This window comes from Primulina huaijiensis, chromosome 8 (assembly GCF_012295235.1).
Source record: "Primulina huaijiensis isolate GDHJ02 chromosome 8, ASM1229523v2, whole genome shotgun sequence".
In the NCBI taxonomy this organism is placed as follows: domain Eukaryota; kingdom Viridiplantae; phylum Streptophyta; class Magnoliopsida; order Lamiales; family Gesneriaceae; genus Primulina; species Primulina huaijiensis.
Window position 1 is genome coordinate 13,429,697 of NC_133313.1, and position 18,065 is coordinate 13,447,761.

The 18,065-nt window shown below is 38.6% G+C and overlaps 3 protein-coding genes across 3 annotated transcripts; 2 read left to right on the forward strand and 1 right to left on the reverse strand.

Annotated features, from left to right (window-relative positions):
* Window positions 1-251: 251 nt before the first annotated feature.
* LOC140982952 (zinc finger BED domain-containing protein RICESLEEPER 2-like) lies at window positions 252-3,679 on the reverse strand. The gene is made up of 4 exons (XM_073449745.1): window positions 1,995-3,679; window positions 1,160-1,911; window positions 1,003-1,039; window positions 252-904 (listed from the first exon to the last, which is right to left on the reverse strand). Exons 1-3 carry the CDS (start codon window positions 3,292-3,294, stop codon window positions 1,004-1,006), a joined length of 2,088 nt encoding a protein of 695 aa, XP_073305846.1. The 5' UTR covers window positions 3,295-3,679; the 3' UTR covers window positions 252-904; window position 1,003.
* Window positions 3,680-4,465: 786 nt separating this feature from the next.
* Window positions 4,466-8,196, forward strand: LOC140982953 (uncharacterized). Its single transcript, XM_073449746.1, has 5 exons — window positions 4,466-4,796; window positions 5,577-5,877; window positions 6,395-6,553; window positions 6,698-6,993; window positions 7,855-8,196. The coding sequence occupies exons 1-5, from the start codon at window positions 4,596-4,598 to the stop codon at window positions 8,068-8,070; spliced, it is 1,173 nt and encodes a 390-aa protein (XP_073305847.1). The 5' UTR covers window positions 4,466-4,595; the 3' UTR covers window positions 8,071-8,196.
* Window positions 8,197-9,593: 1,397 nt separating this feature from the next.
* Window positions 9,594-16,847, forward strand: LOC140983141 (uncharacterized). The gene is made up of 2 exons (XM_073450059.1): window positions 9,594-11,669; window positions 16,724-16,847. The coding sequence occupies exons 1-2, from the start codon at window positions 10,565-10,567 to the stop codon at window positions 16,762-16,764; spliced, it is 1,146 nt and encodes a 381-aa protein (XP_073306160.1). The 5' UTR covers window positions 9,594-10,564; the 3' UTR covers window positions 16,765-16,847.
* Window positions 16,848-18,065: the final 1,218 nt, after the last annotated feature.

Sequence of the window (18,065 nt, forward strand, 5' to 3'; positions counted from 1 at the left end):
TTGAAATAAAAAGTTATTCACGTTCAATTGTTAGTTCAAATAATTTAAAAAAATCAGAATAATAAATTACAAAATTTATAGGATACTATAAAAAAATTTACAAATATCAATAAAAATCATGAAAAATAAATTTAGAAAATTCTGTAAAAATCTTAAAAAATATGTGAGAATCTGCAAAAAAATAATTAAAAATCTATCAACTCATCGTAAATTTGTTAAAGATACTAATCGGTATCTTGCGGCCCAAGTCGACCGGGGCATATGTAGGAATGTAAATGAGCCGAGCCGAGCCGAACAGTATCAGGCTCGGGCTCGGCTCGTTAAACTATTTTTTCGGCTCAGGCTCGGCTCGGGCTCGTTACGAGCCTTTGGTTTGAAGCTCGGGCTCGGCTCGTTCGGAAGTTATGAAGCTCAGGCTCGGCTCGAGCTCGGCTCGTTAATGGCTCGTTTATCTTGTTTAATGAGCCTGGCTCGGGTTCGGCTCGTTAAACAAGCTCGTTAAGCGAGCTCGTTTCTGCTCCGAATCCAACTCCAAACCACAAAGTTATGCAGAAGCGGAATTCAATGAAAGAATCTTCAAATCTACGTTCATCTCCAATTCAATACTACCCTTATTACAATACAGCAGAAAGACCTTATTTGAAGAAGAGTTCCAGCAGATCATATGTCAATGGTGTTAGAATTAGTCCCGTTTTGAATATTCCTCCTACCTACATTGCTAAAGGTACAGTAATAAGTTTCTTTGGGATCGGTTCTTTTTTCTAATGATCAAATAAGAAAAAACAACTTAATTAAACCCAACAACCTAATAAGAATTCAACATGATAAAACATAAAAGAATTACCAGAGCATGAATGAGCTTGCTGTTCTTGCCTCGCTCCCTCGTGAACCCAACTTCAACACCCTAATAGGAATTCAACAAGATAAAACATAAAAGATATTCAAATTGAAACAAACAAACAAACTTCACCAATTCAATGATAAACATTCGATGGTAATGACCTTAATTCAAATGAATCTCCTTAAGCCCCGAATTTTCCTTTTACATACAAGCACAAAAATTCAAAATGTTAGAAACTTAGAATTAACCAACCTAAATTAATAGAAAATAACACATATCTAATAAAGACACAATTAAATTAAATATCAATTTACTTACATTTTCTTTTCTCTTGACTTGGTACCGGGCACGTAACCAATCTTCTGCACAAAGCAACATCTGAACCGTATCCACTCCCAAATTGGCACGATATGAATCAATAACTCTACCACCAGCGCTGAAAGCCGATTCAGAAGCGACAGAAGTTATTGGAATTGATAGTACATCACATGCCATCTTTGACAAAATCCTAAACTTTAAGTTATTCATCTTCCACCATGACAATGTATCAAATTCATCATCTTCTTCACACAATATAACCCCTTCCTCAAAGTACACTTCAAGTTCAGACTTCACTTGCTCCACACTATCAACATTCTTAATATAGTTGGCAAATGCTGTCCTCACTTTACCCTTTCCTTTTGCACTAACAATACTTGAAACACTAGAACTTTCTTTCTGAGCATCACCTGAAACATCCTTTTCAGCAACATTATTTTTGTGAGCATCAACATATTCACGATACAACAAACGCAATGTCTCACGAACTGTAACGATGTTCTCAATTGCATCAACTTCAGAATAGATTTCTGGAAAACACCATTCAATCAACTTCATCTTATTCCTTGGATCTAATACAGCTGCCATAGAAATTAACAAGTTACAGTGACCCCAATACTTGTCGAATTTAGTCTTCATTTTGTTAACCATATCTTTCATGAAACTACCTTCACCCATACTTGTATTATTCAACAACCTCTTTATGTTATAAAGTTCAGGTAGAAACAAATTTGAAGTTGGATATTCTGAACCTGAAAAATGTAGATAACTATATTAGATATTCAGACAATAAACAATTTTATTAAGAAACAAGATTCAAGTTTAATATTATTACCTGAAATGATGTGGGTAACTTCATTAAATTCTTGAAGAAAAGAACAAACTACACGGACTTTCTCCCAATCCTCCTCACTTGGCAAAGTGTTATAAGTAGGATCCCTTTGTTGATATCTTGGGAAGACGTCCTTGAACTCTAGAGCAGTAGATAACATGCAATATGTTGCATTCCACCTAGTGCAACAATCCATTACTAGTTTCTTTGAAGATAATTGCAACTGTTTTGCAATTTCACTGAAAATATTAAGACGAAACTCTGAGGCAGATATGTGTTTCACACTCTCACGCACATTGGAAATAATATTTTGTATCTCCGAAAGCCCATCTTGTACCAAAAGATTCAAGATATGCGCACAACATCTCACATGAAACAATTTTCCACCGAGAGGAAGATTGTTTTTATAAGAGAGATTCTCTTTCAACATCCGAATAGCTACATCATTGTATGTAGCATTATCAACTGTGATTGTCCACACCTTGTTTTCAATTCCCCATTCAACCAAACACTTATTCAACACATCACAAACAACTATACCTGTATGAGGTGGGGGGACATCACAAAAATTCAAATTCCGCTTTTGCAAATTCCAACTGGAGTCCACATAATGACAAGTGACAACCATATATGAAATTTTCTGATCAGACCTCCATAAATCCGTAGTCACACTGACCCTATTTATGTCCTTTAATTCTGCCACTAATTTTTTCTTCTCTATTTCATAAGAAGTAATACAATCTTTCTTGGCAGTGGCACGACTGATTTTTTGATAATGTGGACTAGAATTCTTCATCAGTAAGTTGAACAATTCATACTCTGCAAAGACGAATGGCAATTCATGAACAATAATCATGTGAGAGACAATCTCCCTGATCTTCGCTTGATCGTATCTGAAATTCTGCACTGCATTAACAGATTCTGACTCCGACATGGTTGTGCTTATACTTATATTTTTTTGTCCTTTCTCGTTCATCCGCTTCCTTATACAACTTCTGCTATGCCTAAGTAAATGTGATGTAGGACCAGACTTAGTATATGTCATTCGATGTTTGCAATGAATACATTCAGCCTTTATCAACCCATCTGAAAGAATAATCTCTTTAAAATCAATCCATACAGGAGATGTGCGTTTCCTTTTCTTCGGGGCATATGGATTATCACCTTCATCTTGAATATTATCAAGTTCAACCATAGCCTTGCTTTGAAAAGTTTCATTGGTATCATTTGCACTTGGTTGAACTCCTCCCACAACAGGACTTGTGCATGATTCTTGAGCAGATGATGTGTTTGGAGTCGACATGTTTGGAGCTGATGAACAACAATAAATACATTAATTAGTACCAACAGATTACAGTACTCATAATATTGCATTCAACCAATCCACCCAGCTCGTACAGAAAACACTCTTTAATACGGTGAAATAAACTAGTTACTGTTACCCTCATTGCAGTAATCAAGAATACAGAAACATACCGTATCTACAAAAACAGACGTTAAGGGAAACAAGAAAATCTCATTCAGCCAGAGTTTTAAACAGAAACTGGACTCTATATGACAATATCAGTTTCTTAAGTAGACTAAATTCATTGCCGTAGCAGCAATATTCAAACACACCTGAGAGGCTGAAACTTTTGAACTTTTGTCTCTAATTGTTTTGCCCACTGTATTTGGAGATGAAACCAAACCAGAATCAGAGCTAGGGTTCGCGATTCACGCCTCAATCTCCAAACTCTTGATTCACGCCTCAATCAAAGTCGACCCAGACGGTACAAGGATTTTCAGCCCTCGGCGCCGGCGGAAGAACGGAGAATCGTCGGAAATCGTACGCGGTTTAGAGGTGGACGTGAAAGGGGTCTCGCTACCTATACACGCTCAAATCTACCTATTTCTGCTTGGATAATGGTCGACCGGACCTGGGCTACGATCGGAGACCCTCGGCGACGGCGGGCAGAGGTCGGGACGCGCGGATTCAGGGGGAATAGGTGAGGTTACGGGAATAGTCGAATAAGGTTTGGGATTTGGAATAGATGAGGATGAGGTTACGGGAATATGCCATTATTGACATAACATTCACATTTTTAATATAATTTTTAATTTTTTAATTTATTATTTATCATACATAATTATTTTAATATTATAACTCATTAATTATCTCAAATTCGAGCTCACGATCTACCTAAACGAGCCGAGCTCGAGCCCGAGCTCGTGAACCACTTAAACGAGCTGAGCCGAGCTCGAGTTCACGAGCCAGCTAAACGAGCCGAGCTCAATTTTGAGCTCACGAACCTATTATCGAACATGTTCACGAGCTAACGAGCCGAACATCATTAATCTCAAGCTCGGCTCAACAAAATTGTCGAGCCCAAAATAAGGCTCTGGCTCGGCTCGATAAGCTTAACGAACGAGCCCGAACGAGCTTTTTAACGAGCCGAGATCCGAAAAACTCGCGAACAGTTCGGTTCATTTACATCCCTAGGCACATGAAGACCACCTCTCTGCTTTTCCATACCGACACCTCTCTCTATCTTCCTTGGCCCCTTTCGAATTCGAACCCTGAATCATCCAAAATCATAGAGCAAACTGAATCGGAACTTTGCGAGAATGAGGAGTGGTTCGTCGGAGACGAAATTGGTTCAGGAACTGATTCTATACGCCGCGAGCGCCGCCCTCAGCTGCTTGGTGTTGTTCGTCGGGCTCAGGCAGCTCGACCCTAACCGCGAAGCTTCCAAAAAGGCTCTGGAGAACAAGAAAGAAATCGCCAAGCGTTTAGGCCGACCTCTCATCCAAACAAATTCATACGAGGTTCCTATTGCCTCTATTTCTTTTCATTTCATTTCGAGAAATCGTCAGAATACTCCCGTTTTGCATCCTTGTGCCGAAAGATGGGTTTTTAAGCATTTTTTTGAGTTGAGACTGCTTCGGAAATTTGACGATGTGGATTTAAGTATGAAGTGCGGGTATAGACGCGGTTGGAGCTTAAGTAGATGCTTTTGATAAGTTTGATATTGTGGATAACTATTAGGTTTACTAAATTAAGATAAACATTGTAGAGGTTTGTTTCCTGAAGATTTGGGCAGACAGTTGATCTAGAGTCCGTGGGGATTCAAAATTTACGTGTAATTCTAACAAATACATGGAATCAACCACTCGCCTCACTAGTCACTTGACCAATCGGAAATTTAACGATGTAGATTTTAGCATGAAGTCAAGGTATTGACACCGTTGGAGCTTAAGTAGAGGCTTTTGATAAGTTTGATATTGTGGATAACTATTAGGTTTGCTGAACTAAGATAAACATTGCAAAAGTTTGTTTCCTGAAGATTTGGGCAGACAATTGATCCTGGGAAATTCATGCGATCTATCATCTGATCGAAATAAATCCACCATTATTTTTGTATCTACGTGGCCAGTAAGATAAAGAATCGTTTATGTTCCATATTGCGTATCTGATTAAAGTTTCAGTTGAAATTTTAATGTATTTTTGGTTAAGCTACTGAAGCAAGCTTTAATGTTGAAATTGCTTAACAATATCTGTAAATAAACATGCTCTGCTTATTCCATATTCCTTTCATGATGACACAGGATGTTATAGCATGTGATGTCGTCAACCCGGACGAAATAGACGTGAAATTTGATTCTATTGGAGGATTGGATGCCATTAAACAAGCATTGTATGATATTGTCATTCTTCCACTAAGAAGACCCGAGCTGTTTTCTCGGGGGAAGCTTCTTTGTCCACAAAAAGGTGTTTTGCTATATGGACCACCGGGCACTGGGAAGACAATGCTTGCAAAAGCAATTGCAAAAGAGTCAGGAGCTGTTTTTATCAATGTTAGAATATCAAATCTAATGAGCAAATGGTTTGGCGATGCACAGAAATTAGGTATTTCTCATAAAATTTCTTAAACTCCGTTCGGCTTTCTCCGTATTACATTTTCTGGGTTGTGTGTTTTAATGTTTGTGACACCTGAAGAAACTGTGGGAGATGGGTTGGTTTTTGTGTTTAAGTTAGTCTGTAGATGTGTCTTTGTGATGGTCATTGAGAGGATTATATTGTTTTTAAAAGTTAGCAACTTATCCTTTTGTTTGAAGTAGAATGATAGAAAGAAGAATTTGTGGGGCTCTGTTTCAGAATTATCTTATTTTCAAGCAAGGATTTCTTATATAGGTAGAACACCCTCAGAAATGTGAATATTGACCGTATTTATTTAAAAATTTAAACGATATATTTGAAAGGAGGATTATCTATTTCTTCTTTTCCATGTTTTTCATGAGATACGGAACTTTTGAAACTTAATACTCGTTATTTTTGTGCTAGTAAGATTTGAAGACACTTGTGGTTTTTTAGCAGTTCTCTATAATTTTCTTCTATCTATTTTTGCTGTACTATTGTTCTGCAGTGGCTGCTGTATTCTCCTTGGCCTACAAGCTCCAGCCAGCTATTATTTTCATTGATGAAGTGGATAGTTTCTTAGGCCAACGCAAGAGTACAGATCATGAAGCACTGACAAATATGAAGACCGAATTTATGGCTTTGTGGGATGGTTTCACCACTGATCGTAAGTTCTTTTATAATCCCATTTTAACTGTTTTTCCCTGCTCCATGACTGGAGTTTTGCCTTGCGAGGTTCCTTGTTCATTTCCGTTTTATGGGTTGTTTTAGATTGTATCATTGTTTGAATGGCTTGATTTGGTTGGTGTAGAAAGCGCTAGGGTGATGGTGCTTGCTGCAACCAATCGTCCATCAGAAATTGATGAAGCAATTCTTCGACGTCTTCCTCAGGCATTTGAAATTGGGATTCCTGATCGCCGAGAAAGGGCAGCTATATTGAAAGTTGTTTTAAAGGATGAGAAGGTAGCGGATGACATTGATTATGACCGAATTTCCGGCCAATGTGATGGATACACTGGTTCAGATCTTCTAGAACTTTGCAAAAAAGCAGCCTATTTTCCTATTAGGGACCTGCTTAATGATGAGAAGAGTGGACAGCCAGCTCTGGTCAGTATTTCCTTTTTCTTTTTAATTACATTGGGGTGGGGGATTTTTTGCTTTAACCTGGGTTTGAACTCGGCCTGGGAGAGGTTAATGCAACTACACAACTGGGGGTTGGTGGCCGGTCAGTATTTTTTTTTGTTTCTTATTTTTTTAAAAGTTTGCTTGTTTTTTGTGTTTGGGGGGGGTGGGGGTGGGGGTGGGGGGATAAGTCTGGCAAAACTCTAGAAATTTTAGGTTAATTATCTGTTTTTGAATTTTCATTTGTATCTTGATTTTAGTACAACTGTGTGCTATTACAAAATATCAGATACATGATCCAAAGCTAGATAACCAACATGTTTCTTGATAGTAGATTGTTAACTTTTATAAATATCATGCTTTCCAAACTCCATCTAGTTTCATTGCTATGGTACGAAATTAGAAATGTGCTGATTTGGTTGATTGTTTGCTGGATATTTAATGTCTATTTTGGTCTTATGTATTTTTCTCATTCCCAGTCATCAGCACTACTCTTGAACTTGTGTTTTTGGTACAAATCAATCTTGTGAATTTGGCAATGCACTTTTGGTCCATAGAGGAAATTGTACAATATCTTGCAGATTGGCAATGATGACTTTATGTGATTTTAATTCTGGTTACCTTGTAAACCTACTATTGCCAAATGTTGCTTCGTGTATATATATTCGTTTTTAAGTTTAGTGCCTATGTATCCTATCTTGGTTCAGTGCCAATGTTTCCCATCTCGCCCAAAATATAGCACTGAATTTGCACTGATCGGGCCACGGTAATAGTTGCTTTAATTTGACGGGGCTGGATATTCAAAATTTTCATATTATGTATTGTAGTGTCAGTTTTCGTTTTTAGGAGCCAAGACCTTTATCAATGAATGATTTGGAAAGGGTCCTCACCACGACCACGAAAACAAAAGTTGCAGCAGGTGAATACATCCGATTAAGCTCGCTGTCGTCAGGATGGTCACCCCAAAGAGAATCAGATGATTATCAAACTGTCATTAATGAGCTTTCTAAGCTGGTGGTTTCCCAAATTTTGAACATTCGGTCGGATGCTCACGATCATTAACCACCACATACTTATAGATTTACACCATGCTAATTACTTGTTGTATGCCTATAAAGTTTGCTTTTTTGATACCTTCTTTTGAAATGCTCTCACATGTGAATGTTGACTGTTTTATGAGATTTTTTACATGCTATCAGCTTATGTTAGAATCTTAATGCAATAAATTCATCTATGCGTAACTATATTCTTCTAAGGGAAACGATGCAAATGGATGGAGAGAGTGAACTAAAATTTTAATTATGGTTAACTGCAATTTTGGCTTTGTATGTTTGTGTCTTTATGATTTTAGCTTTCTTATCGAATTTTAGTTTTAATTTGATATTTTTGTTTTGTTAAGTAATTTATTTTTCACACGATGTCAACTCATTTCAGTTCATTTCGACGGAAGTTCAAGGATAATTGTAGGTATGTGGCGCTCTCAAGGATTTGATCGTTTACTGCTTGTTTTGATTATTTATTTGATGGACGAATGTGTCTCTTTTTTTGGACTTATTTCTTAGTCATTATCCCTTAAAAAATATTAGAACTAAAATTGTCAAAATATGAAATATATATTATTAAAACTGAAATGCGTCCATTTGTAGTATCAAAATTACAAAGAGTTGAAAACTTTGCGTAAAATTAAAAAAATAATAATAATTAGGCTCATAACTAGATTTAAGAATTTTTTATACATATCAAGTTCAAGCTACTCAAGAAGTTAAAAAAAATTAGGCTCATGACTAGATTTAAGAATTTTTTATTGATAACAAGTTCAAGCTACTCGATAAGTTAGTTATCAAGTACGTATTTCAAGACAATTTTATTGACCAAGACAAATATATATGTAAACTTTAATCTCATTAATATTTAAACTGTTATATTGTTCAATCAATTTATCACATGGTAGACATTCAATTTACAAATAATGATGATAATAATAAAAAAAAATCAGAAACTATAACTCAAGGGATTTAAACTCGAAGCCTGGGAATAATTGAGCTCAGTCAATATTTGTTCGATTTAATCAACAACTGGATAAACTTGAGTATTTTCGTATCTTTCAATTTTCAGAATCATAATGTTATATTGGTAAAATTAATTTTGTTTTTCATCTGTAATGACCCGAATTCGTATTTTGAATGAAGTATTAATTAAGAGATAATTAAAGAGTTGTTAATTAAGTATTATTAACGAATTGATAATTTGGGATTAATCTGTTGGATGCACCGAATTTTAAATGGATAACCCGATCTACTTCCGATTACGTTATCTCGAGAAATCCAACCAGACGAATGAGATTCTGACACGTGGCAGATAAGATTGATTCGGAATTCCGAAATAGTCCGGATGCAGCCTATAAATGGAAGCCGAATTCTTTTGTTTCCTACACGAGAGAGAGTTCTAGTATTTTACCTTAGGTTTTCTAGCCAGTTTCTAGGGCACTTTGGTGTCGGGAAGTTTCGGAGCTAGTGTCGACTCGAGGGGGGGTCGGTGAGCTGAGATCGAGACATCATCAGCGGGCTGACGACGGACGCAGGTATAATCCTAAAGCCTTTAGGAAGAACTTTATAGCATGTTTGGTAATTCAGAATCTGGTTTGATAGTGATTTCATATTGTTGGTATTGTCTAGGTTAAGAGCTTTCTGTCAGATTGTTTTAGTAAGGTACGTGATGTACTGACTGAGATATCCAAGCGTAGTATACACACTTATATGCTGCATATTTATGTGTTGCATTATACATGTTTTACTGCTTTGGCATATTATGCATGACATATCATGTTGAGCCTGATATCTTTTGAGATATACCTCGTTTGTTGGGGCCGCTCAGCCCTATTCTGTATTGTGGACGATGGGGCATCGAGAGCTACAGTGTCCGACGGGACCCGCGGGCTCTGATGACCTGGACATTGTAGGTCCACGTCTTGATGATGAGTGTGGGAGCCAAAACATGCCTAGGGCAGATCAGAGACTACACACTCAGGCGCCTCTAGACTGAGCATGAGATTCTTGACTTGATCCTTGATATCCGAGCATATTGCATTTCGCATGCATCATATCAGTTTGTATACTCGTACATTCTCGTATTGGGCGATTGTCGCTCACGTCCTTGTTTTCATCTTGGGCACCCCATTCCACGGGGCAGGTCTTAGGTTGGACGGTTCGGACGACCAGGGCAGTGGCTAGAGCAGTTGAGTTTTCGGTGGTGATCCAGTGGAGGTTTTATGTGGTTCATCGTTTTATTGTTTAGAATTATGTTTCGATATGGTTGTATTAATGTTTAAGACTGCTGTTGTTTGCTCTGTTTTAATTTTGGGTTGTAAGATGATTAAGTATTTGGTTTCCGCTGTTTAATTGTTGTTATTAAGTTTTAATGTTGCATGCTTATTAGTCTGTTTAGTAGTGGCTCGGGTAAGGGCGCTACATTTGGTGGTATCAGAGCATGCGAAGATTTTTGGGACATTAGTAATTCTGTTTTGAGGATTTAGAGGTTGATTTTGGTTTCCTTTCAGATGTCAGGAGACGGAAGCAGTCACGGAAGTGTGGGACATGGTCGTTATGGCGACGATGAGGCTGGCCGAGAACATCGTCGTAGAGATCGTGACGGAAGGCGTCACCGAGATCATGATGAAAGGAGACGTAGGAACCGTGTCAACATTATGGATTTCATGAAGATTGGACCTCCACCGTTGACTGGAGATGAGAATGCTGATGTTGCTGAAGCTTGGGTCGATATCATGGAGCAGTGTTTTCGAGTGCTGCACTATGACGAAGACGAGAAGATGGAGGTAGCTGATTTCATGATCCAAGGAAAAGCTCGGAAATGGTGGAAACCTGTTTCTGCCATTCTAGTTCAACAGCATGGGCGGATTCGTTGGGAACATTTCCGTCAGGCCTTCATCAATCATCACTTTCCGCCAGCTCTTCGTCAGGCGAAGGAGATGGAACTGTTGACCATTAAGCAAGGAAATTCGAGCATTGAAGATTACCAAAAGCGTTTTACGGATCTGTTGCCGTACGCTCCTCACATCAGTGAGAATTCTGCAGCAAAATATTCTCACTTTTTGAATGGTTTGAACCAGGAGCTTTTTGATCGGGTTTCAGTCTGTGACGATCCTACTTCGTACGAAGGATTAGTGAATCGTTGTCGTCAAGCAGAGATCAGTATTGCTAGGAGGAAGGCTATGCAAGCTAGCAAAAGTTCTAGTTCGTTGGGACCGAGTGGTCAATCTTTCAAGAAGTCTGCATCTTCTTCTTCCGGTTCTGGAGGGCTGTACAGCTTTCGTAGGAAAAAGCTGCAATGTGGCCACTGTGGAGGAAATCACCAGACGGAAAATTGTCGAAAAGTAACAGGTGCTTGTTTCAACTGTGGTGGTTTTGGTCACATGAAGAGGGATTGCCCTAATTTGGAGAATCAGAGTGTAGGCGGAGGTTCTATGGCAGGGTCTTACAGTGGAAAACAGTCTGAGGCCACTGTGCAACAGAAAGGTTTTCCTGCTCAAGGTTCTCGTCGTGGTGGAATATCACAAGGATCTCAGCAACGTCCACGAGTTCAAGGGCAAGTGTTTGCCCTAAATCAAGAACAAGCTGAGGAGCAAAACGAGAGAGTCATTGCAGGTAATTTTCTTTTATGTGGTATCCCTGCATATGTATTAATTGACACTGGGGCATCGCATTCATTCATAGCATCAATGTTTGTTAAGATGCATAAACTACCCTACGTGTCATTAGATTTTTTGATGTCGGTGTCTACACCGATGGGACAAGAGGTTTTAGCTAAGCGACTTGTAGTAGACTGTTTGTTAGAGTTTGAGGGAAAATACTTGTCTGCCAATTTGATGATATTGGCTATGGAAGATTTCGATTGTATTATAGGAATCGATCTATTGACTAAGTATAGAGCGACGGTAGATTGTTATCAAAGTCTCGTTCAGTTTCGTCCAGAAGGAGACGAGAATTGGTTTTTCTTCAGTGAGGGAGCTCGACCTCCAATGCCAGTAGTGTCTGCTGTAAAGGCACAACGTGCTTTAGTGAAAGGAAGAGAAGGATACCTCATTTATGCTGTTGACGTATCGAAGGATGTGATCGACGTGAAGAACATTTCAGTTGTCGATGAATTTCCCGATGTTTTCCCGGATGAGATTCCTGGATTTCCTCCGGAGAGGGAAGTGGAAGCGGAAATAGAGTTGGTACGAGGAACCACACCTATCTCCAGAGCGCCTTATAGATTGGCACCAACGGAGATGAAAGAGTTGAAGCAACAGTTACAAGATCTTCTTGACAAATGGTACATTAGACCCAGTGTGTCTCCTTGGGGAGCACCAGTGTTGTTCGTTAAAAAGAAGGATTGGTCTATGCGGCTTTGCATAGTTTATCGACAGTTGAACCGAGTAACAGTCAAGAATAAATATCCGTTACCACGGATTGATGACTTGTTTGATCAACTGCAAGGAACTTCAGTGTACTCGAAGATCGATTTACGGTCTGGGTATCATCAACTTCTGGTTCATCAACGTGATATCCCTAAGACTGCATTTTGAACAAGGTATGGGCATTACGAGTTTCTAGTGATGCCGTTTGGTTTGACGAATGCTCCAGCAGTATTTATGGATTTGATGAACCGAGTATTCCAAGAGTATCTTGACAAGTTTGTCATTGTCTTTATTGATGACATACTGGTATATTCTCGTAGTCTTGAAGAGCATGCACAACATTTAAGGATTGTGTTGCTAACCTTAAGGAATCACCAACTGTATGCTAAGTTGAACAAGTGCGAGTTTTGGATCGACAGAGTTGTCTTCTTAGGACATGTTATATCCAAAGATGGGATATCAGTGAATCCTAGCAAGATCGAAGCAGTGTTGAGTTGGGCACGACCGGAATCNTGGTCTATGCGGCTTTGCATAGTTTATCGACAGTTGAACCGAGTAACAGTCAAGAATAAATATCCGTTACCACGGATTGATGACTTGTTTGATCAACTGCAAGGAACTTCAGTGTACTCGAAGATCGATTTACGGTCTGGGTATCATCAACTTCTGGTTCATCAACGTGATATCCCTAAGACTGCATTTTGAACAAGGTATGGGCATTACGAGTTTCTAGTGATGCCGTTTGGTTTGACGAATGCTCCAGCAGTATTTATGGATTTGATGAACCGAGTATTCCAAGAGTATCTTGACAAGTTTGTCATTGTCTTTATTGATGACATACTGGTATATTCTCGTAGTCTTGAAGAGCATGCACAACATTTAAGGATTGTGTTGCTAACCTTAAGGAATCACCAACTGTATGCTAAGTTGAACAAGTGCGAGTTTTGGATCGACAGAGTTGTCTTCTTAGGACATGTTATATCCAAAGATGGGATATCAGTGAATCCTAGCAAGATCGAAGCAGTGTTGAGTTGGGCACGACCGGAATCAGCTCAAGAGATAAGAAGTTTTCTAGGTTTGGCAGGATATTACCGGAGATTTATCTCAGGATTTTCTCAGATTGCCAAACCATTGACACAGCTGACGTGTAAGAATGTGCAGTTCGAATGGACACATGATTGTGAAAATAGTTCCAATGAATTGCGTCAACGTTTGACAACTGCACCAATTTTAGCTCTTCCATCTGGATCAGGAGGGTACATTGTGTACACTGATGCATCACTTCAAGGACATGGGTGTGTTTTAACCCAGAATGGTCATGTGATTGCATATGCATCCAGACAGTTGAAGAAGCATGAAGAGAATTATCCAGTTCATGATCTGGAATTAGCAGCGATTGTGTTTGCTTTGAAGATCTGGCGACATTATCTCTACGGAGAGAGATTTGAGATTTTTACAGATCACAAGAGTTTGAAGTATATCTTCACTCAAGCAGAGTTGAATATGCGCCAAAGAAGATGGATGGATTTGTTAAAGGATTATGATTGCGAAATCAAGTATCATCCAGGATCAGCGAATCTTACAGCTGATGCTCTTAGTCGCAAGGTGAGATTATCTGCACTTCAGACAAGTTTCATATCAAGTGTAATCCAAGATTGTTGTTCTCTGGGATTTCACTTCCGGCATAAGAAAGGAATGGAACACATTCAAGTAACGAGCATTTTATCTGAACCAAAGTTGTATGCCAAAATCAGAGAAGCTCAGTTTTCTGACCCGAAAGTAAAAAAGTTAGCAAGGTTAGCTAACGGAGACAACACATCTGGATTTGCGTTCCAAACAGATGGAACCTTGTGTCTGTCGAGAAGAATCGTAGTTCCAGAAGATTTTGAATTAAGAGACGAGATTTTATCTCAAGCCCATAGGAGTAAGTTGAGTATCCACCCTGGAAGCATGAAAATGTATAAGGATTTGAAGACCAAGTTTTGGTGGAAGGGTATGAAGAAAAGTGTTTACCAGTTTGTAGCCAAGTGTTTGGTTTGTCAGCGAGTGAAAGCTGAACATCGACGACCAGGAGGATTACTTCAGAATCTTCCTATCCCTGAGTGGAAGTGGGAGCATGTGACGATGGATTTTGTCACCCACTTGCCGTTGTCTTCTAAGAATTGTGATGCAATTTGGGTTGTTGTGGACCGACTGACTAAGTCAGCACATTTCATTCCGTATAGTCGGGAATATAGTTTTGATCGCATGGCAAGAATATACATCCAAGAGATTCTTAAATATCATGGTGTGCCAACAAGTATAGTCAGTGATAGAGATCCACGCTTTACCTCAAGGTTCTGGGGAAGTTTTCAAAAAGCGTTGGGAACGACATTGAGTCTGAGTACTGCCTATCATCCAGAGACCGATGGTCAGTCTGAGAGGACTATTTAGACACTCGAGGAAATGTTGCGTGCTTGTGCTTTAGATTTTGGACCAGCATGGCATGATCATCTGCCGCTTGTGGAGTTTGCTTATAAAAATAGCTACCACAGCAGCATTGGTATGGCTCCGTTCGAAGCATTATATGGTAGACGTTGTCGTACTCCATTGTTTTGGGACGAAGTAGGAGAACGACAAGTGCAAGGACCTGAATTAGTGCAACAAGCGATTGACGTAGTGGAATTGATTAAAAAGAGAATTAAAGCTGCACAAGATCGTCAATCGAGTTACGCGAATACGAAGCGTAGACCTCTACAGTTTCAGTCAGGGGAAAAAGTTTTCCTTAAAGTTTCACCATTTCGCAGGGTGATGAGATTTGGACTCAAGGGAAAATTAGCCCCAAGATTCATCGGACCTTTTGAGATCTTGGAATGTGTTGGAAATTTGGCATATCGATTGGCTTTGCTGCCGTATCTGTCGAGCATTCATAATGTATTTCATGTATCTTTGCTACGACGGTATGTAGCAAATGAATCGCACGTTCTTGGTCCGACAGATTTTCAACTTGAAGAAGACTTGACTTATGTCGAGCAGCCACTTTTAATCCTTGGTAGGAAAGAGAAAAAGCTCAGAAACAAGACCATTCCACTTGTTCTAGTGCAATGGCAACGCCGAGGTACTGCAGAGGCGACATGGGAGTTAAAGAGTCGTATGCGCTCAGAGTATCCGCATTTGTTTTGAGTTGTATCTTTGTAATCATGAGTTGTATTTTATTCAGTTGTTTTGTACTTCAGTTCTGATTTCGAGGACGAAATCTTTTTAAGGAGGGGAGGATGTAATGACCCGAATTCGTATTTTGAATGAAGTATTAATTAAGAGATAATTAAAGAGTTGTTAATTAAGTATTATTAACGAATTGATAATTTGGGATTAATCTGTTGGATGCACCGAATTTTAAATGGATAACCCGATCTACTTCCGATTACGTTATCTCGAGAAATCCAACCAGACGAATGAGATTCTGACACGTGGCAGATAAGATTGATTCGGAATTCCGAAATAGTCCGGATGCAGCCTATAAATGGAAGCCGAATTCTTTTGTTTCCTACACCGCATCCTTCAGAGAGAGAGTTCTAGTATTTTACCTTAGGTTTTCTAGCCAGTTTCTAGGGCACTTTGGTGTCGGGAAGTTTCGGAGCTAGTGTCGACTCGAGGGGGGGGTCGGTGAACTGAGATCGAGACATCATCAGCGGGCTGACGACGGACGCAGGTATAACCCTAAAGCCTTTAGGAAGAACTTTATAGCATGTTTGGTAATTCAGAATCTGGTTTGATAGTGATTTCATATTGTTGGTATTGTCTAGGTTAAGAGCTTTCTGTCAGATTGTTTTAGTGAGGTACGTGATGTACTGACTGAGATATCCAAGCGTAGTATACACACTTATATGCTGCATATTTATGTGTTGCATTATACATGTTTTACTGCTTTGGCATATTATGCATGACATATCATGTTGAGCCTGATATCTTTTGAGATATACCTCGTTTGTTGGGGCCGCTCAGCCCTATTCTGTATTGTGGACGATGGGGCATCGAGAGCTACAGTGTCCGACGGGACCCACGGGCTCTGATGACCTGGACATTGTAGGTCCACGTCTTGATGATGAGTGTGGGAGCCAAAACATGCCTAGGGCAGATCAGAGACTACACACTCAGGCGCCTCTAGACTGAGCATGAGATTCTTGACTTGATCCTTGATATCCGAGCATATTGCATTTCGCATGCATCATATCAGTTTGTATACTCGTACATTCTCGTATTGGGCGATTGTCGCTCACGTCCTTGTTTTCATCTTGGGCACCCCATTCCACGGGACAGGTCTTAGGTTGGACGGTGCGGACGACCAGGGCAGTGGCTAGAGCAGTTGGGTTTTCGGTGGTGATCCAGTGGAGGTTTTATGTGTGGTTTATCGTTTTCTCGTTCAGAATTATGTTTCGATATGGTTGTATTAATGTTTAAGACTGCTGTTGTTTGTTCTGTTTTGATTTGGGTTGTAAGATGAGTAAGTTATTTGGTTTCCGCTGTTTAATTGTTGTTAATAAGTTTTAATGTTGCATGCTTATTAGTCTGTTTAGTATTGGCTCGGGTAAAGGCGCTACATCATCGCTTTTATTTTGTCGACATAGGGGAGATTCGCACGGAGTTTAACATAATTTGTTTGATGACAAACCACCAAAGCTAATTAAAGTACATTTATCACCCAATTAGCATTTATAGCATGGAGTGTTGCACTATCACGATGCTGAGGAATCGAGGCCATGATATAATATGGTCAAAAGACTGCAAAACTATAACCTAAATTAATTATTTTCGGACATTATTATACTAAAAGTACAACTATTTTTCCTATGCTATTAATCGAAGCCGTTGGGCATATAATTTTTTTCTTCATTCATCTCTTCATTTATAAATTTTCGTAAATTTTTTTATTTTTTTCCATCATTTCACGACAATTTTTAATTAATTTGAAGTTTTTTGTGTTTTTGTAGATAAATTTTTGTGCCAGATTTAATATAAGGCATGCATATTAATATAAATTATTTATGTTAAATATTAAATTTATAAATGAAATTATTATTGATGTTATAATATTTTTTATGTGTTCGTTTTTTTTTTGTAATTTTAATTATTTTTGTTGGGATCGGAAAAGAGTTTAAAAGGGGGTGTGTTGGAATCAGAATTTTGGAGTTTGACAAATTGAGCGTTTGAAGATTACCGAACCGATCAACTCAACTGAACATATCGTAACTGAAATGATTTGAACTGAAGTTGCCCGATTGATAATTAATGCGCTAAACAATTGAAAGCAACTGAACTGATTAAAGCTAACTGAAGCTGTGTAGCGAATTGAACTTAGACGTCTGCTAATCTTATTGCTTAAAAATTACTAGAAATTTTTTTTCTGCATACTATTTCAACCGAATTACTTGCATACATATATAAAATATTTCGCACCACTCTAAAACTAAACCAACCAACTAGTATTTTAAAACCAATGAAATAGTCAAACATGAAATCGTCAACTGTTTTACCAAACCTAAAAGCAATAAATTTGAAAAGTATAGCTCATAATAAACCTCTCAAAAATATCTCAAAAGCATAAATAAATAGTCCTAAAAATCTTTAACATAATCATAAACGTAAATCATAAATGCGGAAA

Coding starts and splice junctions, on each gene's coding strand:
- LOC140983141 (XM_073450059.1), top strand. CDS start 10,565: ATGTCAGGAGACGGAAGCAGTCACGGAAGTGTGGGACATGGTCGTTAT. Junction 11,670..16,723: donor AAACGAGAGAGTCATTGCAG/GTAATTTTCTTT, acceptor TCCACGGGACAG/GTCTTAGGTTGGACGGTGCG.
- LOC140982952 (XM_073449745.1), bottom strand. CDS start 3,294: ATGTCGACTCCAAACACATCATCTGCTCAAGAATCATGCACAAGTCCT. Junction 1,912..1,994: donor AGTTACCCACATCATTTCAG/GTAATAATATTA, acceptor TACATTTTTCAG/GTTCAGAATATCCAACTTCA. Junction 1,040..1,159: donor AAGTCAAGAGAAAAGAAAAT/GTAAGTAAATTG, acceptor TGTATGTAAAAG/GAAAATTCGGGGCTTAAGGA.
- LOC140982953 (XM_073449746.1), top strand. CDS start 4,596: ATGAGGAGTGGTTCGTCGGAGACGAAATTGGTTCAGGAACTGATTCTA. Junction 4,797..5,576: donor TCCAAACAAATTCATACGAG/GTTCCTATTGCC, acceptor ATGATGACACAG/GATGTTATAGCATGTGATGT. Junction 6,554..6,697: donor GGATGGTTTCACCACTGATC/GTAAGTTCTTTT, acceptor TGGTTGGTGTAG/AAAGCGCTAGGGTGATGGTG.